At 41.0% G+C, this 9,518-nt stretch overlaps 1 protein-coding gene across 1 annotated transcript in view; it reads right to left on the bottom strand.

Annotated features, from left to right (window-relative positions):
* Positions 1 to 7,964: 7,964 nt before the first annotated feature.
* The window catches only part of LOC126237046 (transcription initiation factor TFIID subunit 5), a 69,376-nt gene continuing 67,822 nt past the window's right edge, over positions 7,965 to 9,518 (bottom strand). Inside the window, exons 9-12 of the mRNA XM_049946810.1 lie at positions 9,091 to 9,284; positions 8,713 to 8,826; positions 8,440 to 8,617; positions 7,965 to 8,286 (exon numbers count right to left, since the gene is read on the bottom strand). Of these exons, the coding sequence (XP_049802767.1) occupies positions 8,078 to 8,286; positions 8,440 to 8,617; positions 8,713 to 8,826; positions 9,091 to 9,284 (695 nt within the window). The 3' untranslated portion in view covers positions 7,965 to 8,077. The remainder of the gene's footprint in view (positions 8,287 to 8,439; positions 8,618 to 8,712; positions 8,827 to 9,090; positions 9,285 to 9,518) is intronic.

Here is a 9,518-nt window from a genome sequence, read left to right as displayed (position 1 = left end):
ATGATGTGCCAAAGATTTACATGACTCCTCTAAAGCTGTAACGTTTGTTGATGACAAAAGCATTTTAATCAAGGATCCAAATTCATTCACATGAAACCTGGAAATGTTAAAACTGGTTTATGGTAAACAATTTGGTTATAATCTTATAAGAATGAACTGTAAAACTAATAATAAAACTGTGACTGCAGAAGAGAGGCCACTAAAAAAAAAATGAAAAGACCCTACATGTGTAAACTAATACTATGCAATTTCAGACAGATAACAATGACTTGCACGTCCAAAAGATGACACGGTGAAATGTTATCTAATGTAGATAACTGCAAATCTACACAGAGATATTTCAGTTCTTACACTCACTTCTGTTTCCATTTACTCCTTAATTATACACTCACGGAAAAATTGCAACACCAAAAAATAATTAATATAGAGTAATGAAATTTTACGTATTAGGTGACGTGTAAGTTATTAACATTGCAAGTCACAGGTTAATGTAAGTGTGGGATAAGCCATTTCAAATGTGAAATCCTGGTACATTAATAACTGGTGTAACTGCCAGAATATTGAATGCAAGCACACAAACATGCATGCATTGTGTTAGTTTGCGGAATGGACTTCTGTGCCTGTTACACTTGGTTGACCAATACAGGAGTGGTTAATGAATACAGTTTGTGGATGATGATGGAGTTATTATCCAATGATGTTCCATACATGCTCAACTGGAGACAGATCTGGTGATCGAGCAGGCCAAGACACCATGTCGACACTCTGTAGAGCATGGTGGGTTACAAGAGCTATACTTGGGCGAGCATTATCCTGGTAGAAAATCCCTTCCTGGAATGCTGCTCAGGAATGGCTGCACAACAGGTCAAATCCCCAGACTGACATACAGATTTGCAGTCAGGGTGCATTGGATAACCACAAGAGAGCTCCAACTGTCATACGACCTTGCACTCCAGTTCGTAACTCCATGTGTAGGTCCAGTGAGTCTAGCATGCAGACAGGTTGGCTACAGGCCCCCAACTGGCCTCCCTCTAACCAACAAAAGGCCATTACTGGCACTGAAGAAAAACCAGCTTTCAACAGAAAACTCAACAGACCTCCATTTTGCCCCCCCCCCCCCCCCCAAATGAGCTCTTGCTTAATATTACTGAAGTTGCAAATGACGGTGGTTTGGGGCAAGTGGAATGCATGCTATGGCTTGGAGCTGTCCTTGAAGTATCAATTAGTAACAGTTAATTGTGTCACTGTGGTGCCAACTGCTGCTAAAATTACTGCTGCAGGTGTAGTACGTTGTGCCAGAACCGTTTGCCGAACACGATGGTCTTCCCTTTTGGTAGTGTCATGTTGCTGTCCGGAGCTTAGTCTTCTTGAAACCGTACATTCTTGTGACCACTGCCATCAGTCGTGTACAGTGGTTACATTCTTGCCAAGTCTTTCTGCGATACAGCAGAAGGAACATCCAGCTTCTCACAACCCTGATGTATAGCCTCATTCAAGTTCAGTAAGCTGCTGATAATAGCGTCTTTGTCACCTTAAAAGCATACTCGACCAGCATAAACTCACCATGTCCGATGTCAAAGATAACTAACACTCACGACCGTTACAGTGAGTATTTAAACCAAACCTGATTTGCATCCTCACAGTGGCATTACTAGCAACACTCTTATTGGTGCAAAATCTGAATAAACATCATCTTTCAGATGTAGAAACCCACCTACCAACTTTCATTTACATCGCAAAACTCCTTCTTGGTGTTTTTTCTTTCAGTGTATTAGCAACTAGTAATACAATTCACTTTCAGAGGACCTGTGATTTACACAACCAGAATACACGATTAAGAATAATGTTTATGTACACTCTTTTTATTGAAAGAATAAACCACCATTTGACTATGTATTACTTTCTATCTTCTGTACTTTTTCAGCTTTTACGCCATTGTCGAGTAAAATGCTAAAAGAATTTAGACCATTAACATGTCATTCTGTTCAGGTCTTTACAGATATATGTTAATGATATAAGAACTTTTAGCATTGTACTTGATCATGGCATATAAGCCTTAACTGTATATAAAACACTATAAAGCTCACCACAGAGGTAGATGGGAACAGATGCCTGCCTTTCCTTGATATCCTGATAAAGAAGAAAATTGATAGCACACTGGGACATTCTGTTTATAGAAAAAAGACACACACTAACACGTACTTAACGCCAATAGCTGCCACCATCCAGCACAATGCAAGTCTGTGCTCACCATCTTAGTGCACACAGCATGAGATGTGACAAGAAGAGGCTATCTACCGAGTTGCAGTATCTGAGGGAAACATTTGGCACAAAGGACTACTCAGAGACACAGATAAGATGCACTATCCAGCTGCACAAGAAGAAGAAGAAGAAGAAAGAAGAAGATCCAGAAGAAATCATAAAGTGTCTAGAGTTCCTACCATATCCTGGGTTGCTCACAGCTGAAATTGCCAGGGTATTGGAGAAAACATTAAAAATATTTTTCGCTCAATGGCAAAAATAAAAAATATGTTTAGCTCAATGAAAGACAAACTATGACTATGGGCACCTGGAGTCTACAGCATCAGTGTATTTTGCAGCACCACACAGAACGTGTGGGAAACATTTGCCTCGGCGAAACTGACAAATCTACAGGAGCACAGCCTCAATGAAAGTCATACATTTAATTTTGAGTAGATAGTAGTGTTGTGTTGGACGAATGGGTTTTGGGACTCGATTGACAAAGGGGCAGTGCAGATATGGGTCCATGGTGATCCTGTCAACCAGGATAGAAGTTTCCAACTGAAGTTTGCATGGGATGTAGTGCTAGCAGGAATATGTAAAAAGTGCTCTGATGTGAAAGCCGCAGATGGAAGAGACAGGCACAACCAGCACGTGATGCTAGAGCCATCCAACATTCCAGGAGTCCCTTCTCACATTTGTAAGCAACTTGCCCCCACCACCACGCACGAGACCCCTTCTGGAGGCATACAATTGGCCCAGCTGTTGCAGACAAAGCAGAGGAACCTATGATCAGTGGCTATAAAGATATGAACGGATCATGAACCTAATACCAGGGAGGCCATTGGTGTGTCCGCAGTGTTTTGTACCGTCTGTACACTGCGGACACACAAATGGCCCCCCTGGTGCACACAGCGCAGTGTGCAGATGACACAGCCTTCTACACATGAAATGCAAACAAGGACCTGGTCATCTGTAGGCTACAAAGGGTTTTAGATGACACAGAAACTTGGGCCCATTGCTGGCGCATTACCATCAACTCTGAAAAGACACAGGCTACGCCGATCACCAGGAGGCTCAGAAGGCATGGACCTCCTCAACGCCCCCCCCCCCCTCCACCTTCACATAAATGGAACCCAACTCCCATGGCGCAGAACTGCCAAGTACCTTGGCGTAACCTTGGACTCTCGTCTTGTGGAAACCCCACATAGACGAGGTCCACAGCAATGTCTGTGCCACAATGTCCATCTTATACCCAGGCCTCAACACAACCAGCTCCCTTCCCTGCTCTGTGGGTGTGAATGTATATCAGTCCCTGATACAGCCAGTAATAGAGTATGCATGCCCTGTCTGAGCATATACGGTGAAGCAGGACCTGGACAAACTCCAGAGGCTGCAGAACCGTGCCCTCCGGAGGGCACTGCGTCTACCCCTTGGATTCCCTACTGATGACCTACACGCCGCAGCTGAAATCCCACTCCTAAAAGATCGTTTCCAAGATCTGGCAAGGGCCTTCTATGAAAGCTCTTGCAGATCAGGAAACGTCCTCATCCACTCCCTAGGTCGGTATGACATGTCTCGCGCCAAGCACAAATGCCCAATGATGATATCCAATTCCTGATCCTCCTCCCCCCTCCATAATATCAATCATCTCGCCAACCCCAAGCATGTACCAGACACACACAGAACAATCATCACATCACGCAGACACCCAAAAATCACAGAAATAAACACACACGCATTTCCTCAGAGAGGGGAAAGTATTAGATGAGAGTGAGATTGAACCTAACACTCTGACTGAAGATGATGAATGGGAAACTTGTCAAAATTTTGCCAAATAATAACACCTTGACTCACCAGATAACCTGAAAAGACTTAATCATTGAAGTTCACTGAGAAAGCCTGCTTCCCCCACATAACATCCCATACATAAATACAGGTTTCTCTAATGGCACATGCTGATGATTTGTTGTAGTGCTATACATAGATAAATTTAATAATGGGTAAAATAAGAATGATGAGAGTATCCCAATCAGAAGTGTTTTTCTACATAATAAATATTAATCCCTTTTCTTGCATACATTTACATGCAAGAGAAGCCAAAATATTGTCCTGCAGTGAGATGAAGAACTATGTTCCACTCTTATCTCCAGCCAATATGGCTGCCCATAAAACTTTCCCGTTGCACAGCAGCTTACTCAGTGGCTACTAGTTTTTTTAAAAAGGTAGCTTTACAATTGGGTCCCCGGAAATTCAGCCCAGTCTTTCACATGGCACACACATTACCATTCAGCTATGGAATACTAATTTATAAATAATAATAACAATTTATTGTCCAATACTCAGGGAATTGCTACAGAAGAATGCTGAAGATTAGATGGGTAGATCACATAACTAACGAGGAGGTATTGAATAGAATTGGGGAGAAGAGGAATTTGTGGCACAACTTGACGAGAAGAAGCGACCGGTTGGTAGGACATGTTCTTAGGCATCAATGGATCACAAATTTAGCATTGGAGGGCAGCGTGGAGGGTAAAAATCGTAGAGGGAGACCATGAGATGAATACACTAAGCAGATTCAGAAGGATGTAGGTTGCAGTAGTTACTGGGAGATGAAGAAACTTGCACAGGATAGGGTAGCATGGAGAGCTGCATCAAAGCAGTCTCAGGACTGAAGACCACAACAACAACAACAACTCAGGGAATGAGCTTAGGAGGAACAGATGCAAGAAATCTTCACTGCCACTCATGGCATGGTCCAAATGGAGGTGGTTTGCTGTGGTCTTCCTCTGACCTGTGATGAAATGTCAAGTGTGTATCTGTGTTATGTGGATGACTATAACGAGTGCTTCTACAGTGTAGTGTCATGCTTGTGTTGTTATGAGTGAATGGAAGGGAGAAGGTGAAGCCTGGTGCTCGCATATAACCTACTCATCTGAAAAAGCACTAAGGGGGCCGCCAAACTTAACGACCCATCAGATGGATCACCATCAACATTGTCTCAATAATCTCGCTTCATGAAACAGAGCGGAGAGGTTCAGAATTTAATCCAGGACATTGGTATGAAGACTGGTGATCAGAAACTTTACCTCAACAACTCTCCTGCCCTTGCTGATCAAATACTGGCAGTGAAAATTCCATCTACCACCGGGATTCGAACCAGCTTACCTTCAAATTGAGAGCAACCACAGAAGGCATTAGCGACCTTGAGTATAGAGATGGTTAGTTTATACACATGTATGAGAAATAAAATGACTTTAATTCAATCTATGATTGTCTGTAATTAGTAAATAGGAGTATGGGTGTGTTTTTGCGTCTACACAAAGGGTACTAGGAAAGTTTTGCAATATGACACAACAATAAGTCACACGAGACTGAGTGTTGCTTTGTTCTGAGAATACTTCATACTTGCATTGTAGCTGCTGTGCCAAACCTGTGGGTGCAGTCATTCACTAGTAGGGTCAGTTTGAAGTGCTTGCTGTGGCACTGTGGTCACGAAGTGAGATTCAGCCAGTTTTATGGTACAGCTTCATGTGTGGTTTAAACACAGACCCATGCTTCAAAGAAATGACTCTTGCACTTGGTGATGTGTGTCCACATCATACAACTATAGTCAGGTGGTGCAGAGAATTCCAAAGAGGAAATTTCATTCTGGAGGACACTGAGAGAATGGGAAGGCCATGATTATCAGTTATGGAGAAAAAACATTGTTGCTGTAAGGAAAATGCTAGACGAGGCAGGCGAGTGACCTATTAGCAGATAGAGGATACCTTAGGGCTCAACCACCAACAATTCATTCAACTCTGCATGATCGTTTGCAAGTAAAGAAACTTCATTGCCTGTGGGTGCCACATAGACTGACGGAAGAGCAGATGACATGACGTGTGACTTGGTGCTCAGTATGTGAATAACATTGTGACCGGTGATGAGTCTGGGCTGTCCTATTATGACATGCCGACTATGACTCAAAACAAAGTTGGGGTCCTTGAAGGCAATTATATACCTGTAACTGTCAGAAAATCCTGATCAGTAAAGAAGAAAATGATAGCTGTTTTTTTTTATTCAAATTGAGTGGAATTGTGGAGCATGTTGTTTTGGACACACAGAAGACAGTCACAGCTAAGTGGTACCCTGAGCAATGCCTGCTCAAGTCACCCAATCTTTGAAGAACATGCAACCAAAGTCAAGAATGGACACATGCTTCCTCCATCATAACAATGCTCCTGCTCACCAGGCCACAGTAAGCATTGAACATGTGCAGGACACAGGACTGAAACTTCTTGAGCACCCTCCTTACAGTCCAGACCTTGCTCCTTGTGACTTTGCACTGTTCTTCCATGTGAAAGAGAGGCTGAAAGGAGTGCAGTTTTCAAGGGATGAAGACCTCCTGAGGGCTTGGAACAACGAGTGTGCCTTACTCCCTCAGACAGTTGGGAGAAATGGTTTAGGGATTGGTTTCGGAGGATGAAGAGGTGTATTCAACGTGGCGGAAATTACTTTGAAAAAATTAAACTAATAAAGCCGTATTGCAAAACTTTTCTAGTACCCTTTGTATGTACACTTATACTCGTTTGTATACACTGTCATTTCCCACCTTTTATTGTTCCCTGGAAGAACAGTTTTTAGCTTGAATCTCTATAATTTTACATTCACAATCTTTTCTCACGATATAAGTATAACCATATAACAATTGAGTGATATCCAATTCAATTTCTCAATTTCATCACATAGTTTAATATATGGTTGGCTCTCCTACGAACATACGTGCTTGGAATTTTAACAATAAACCACATCTGATGCAGAACACCTCTCCTGCAACATGTGCCATTGGAGTTGGAGAGCATCTTCAAGACACTTTTGCACTTACAAAATGAACCTGTAATGAAATGTGCTGCTCTTCCTTGGACTTTCTCTATTCCCTTTATCAATCCTATCTGGTATGGATCCCAGATTGACGGGGAGTATTCAGTCATTGGTCAAACAAGGGTTCTGTAAGCTACCTCCTCTGTCAATGGATTACATTGTCTGAGGATTTTTCAAATGAATCTATCTAGCAGGTGTGTTGCCTGGCATTAGTTTTATATAGTTGTTTAACTTTAAACTTTCCCATAGGTGCCCTCTTAGATATTTCATGGATGTGACTGCTTCCAGTGACTGTTTTGTAATTGTGTAATTTTACAATGATTAAGTGATATCCAATTTGATTTCAGCACACAGTTTGTGAGGAATATATTAATCTGGATCAGAGGTACTTGATTGAGGTTATATCTACACCTGCATACATTTTCCACAAGCCACTGTGTGGTGCATGGTGGAGGGTACCTTGTATGACTACAAGTTATTTCCTTTCCTGTTCCACTTGTAAAACTAGCAAGGGAAAACTACTATCTGTATGTCTCCACATGAGTCCTAGTGTCTCTTATCTTAGTTTTTGATTTGCTTTTTGTTTTCTGTCACTTACAAGTGCATGCCTTAAATGCTGTGAATGTATTTCCAAAATGTTTACTTTTAACTTTTTAGATTTGCAAATCTTACTATTTTACTTTGCATCTCACTATGTCTTAATGTCAAAGGTCCTTTTTGCTACAGAGTCTTTAAATGATATTTTTCCCAAGCAAATGCATCCAAGTTTCAAAAACTAGCAAGCCTTTCAAAATTTGTATCTAATCTGTGATCATCTAAAAAGACATGTTTAATGAGGTTAGATTTTAAGATTGCATAAATATAGTCTTACACTTAGTGGTATATTCTTCCATCTGCTTGCATTCATACCAACACTTTTCAATAACAAATATTAATACCAAATATTACACTTTTTTACAACATTTATGGCATGTCAAGAGTCATAGATTCCAACAGCTAGCAGTAGATTTCTTCTTGTGAAATGTAAACCAAGCACTCCAGAGTTCTTTGTTCCATAGGAACGCAATAAATAACTTTCGCTCTTCTTTATGTCAGGGTTATGTGACACATTTACATCTTCTAGTGTCATTTCTTCAACAAGTCTTGTAAAATCCCACAGTTTAATTGAACAATCTAAAGAACCTGGAACAAGAAAGGAAACACAGAATTAATATTAAGTATTACACATGGTGAGGCTCAATACACTCTAAAAGGGTTGCAAATCTTGTGCTTCTCCACACGGTAGCACAAAAGAGGAAAAAATGTTAGAACACAAGCATTTTTTTATGAACATACCAGATGTTAAAATGTGTCCATCGCGGCTAAATGCGAGGCTATGTATAGGTGCAGTATGGCTGCTGAGCTCAGCAAGAAGGTGTCCATGGGCCAAATCCCATATTAATACTCTGTAATCAGACCCAGCAGATGCTAAGAATCGCCCTTCCACAGAAAAAGAAAGGGAATAGATGGGTGCCTGTCAAGCATATAAAATTATTTTATTATTAGTCTACTATATACACAAAAATACTTCAACATCACAGGACATCAAAAAAGTTAAATGAAGTGTACCTTATGGCCTGTCATCAAACGAACATGACTGCCAGTAACACAATCCCAAAGACGAACTGTGCGATCACTTGATCCAGTTGCCACATAGTTTGAGTTTGGATGAAACTGAACACACTGAAATATCAAAACCAGTACTTACTAGTTTAAACAGTTATGACACAAAAATCTGGACGACAGCATGAACTATAGCAGGTGGCCAGAAGAACAATAAGAAATACCATGCTACCAGAATTTCCAAACAATTTGTTGAGTTTCTTTATTAACAAACTGGCCTGTGTGTCACACTCCCGATTTTCTTTTTTTAGTTTTTCTCTTTATCAGTTTTAAAAAATATATCTCATAATGCAAATTTCCTGAAAAATACAAAAATTCACTTACGTCAACATCTGAAAAATGGCCAGCGAATATTCTTAAAGGCTGATGTTGATCTGTGGCCCAAAGTCGAGCTGTTTTATCATGTCCTGCTGTGGCAAAGTAGTAACCGTGAGGGGCAAATCGTACATCCCACACAGGAAAACAGTGTCCTTTGTAGCACACCAAACATGTCCATGTCTGCAGACTCCACAGCCTGACTGAAAAGCAAATCCATGTATAGCAACTTTCGCAAAATATCTTCACTGCTTATCCTCAAAGTACACAAAATCACTGTAGATATCCACACAATATTCACCGCTCAGAGGAAAGTAAGAGGTTTGGCATTCCTGCTGGGCAGAAGAAATACCATCAAAAGACACAGTTGAGAGTGTTGGGTGTTAAGTCAAAATGTGGAATCACTATTCATTATAAAGTCTTATTGTGCCAGCAAA

Source organism: Schistocerca nitens, chromosome 2 (assembly GCF_023898315.1).
Source record: "Schistocerca nitens isolate TAMUIC-IGC-003100 chromosome 2, iqSchNite1.1, whole genome shotgun sequence".
Taxonomy (NCBI): Eukaryota; Metazoa; Arthropoda; class Insecta; order Orthoptera; family Acrididae; genus Schistocerca; species Schistocerca nitens.
Note: the sequence above shows the minus strand (reverse complement) of the source record. Positions and strands in the feature narration are given on the sequence as shown.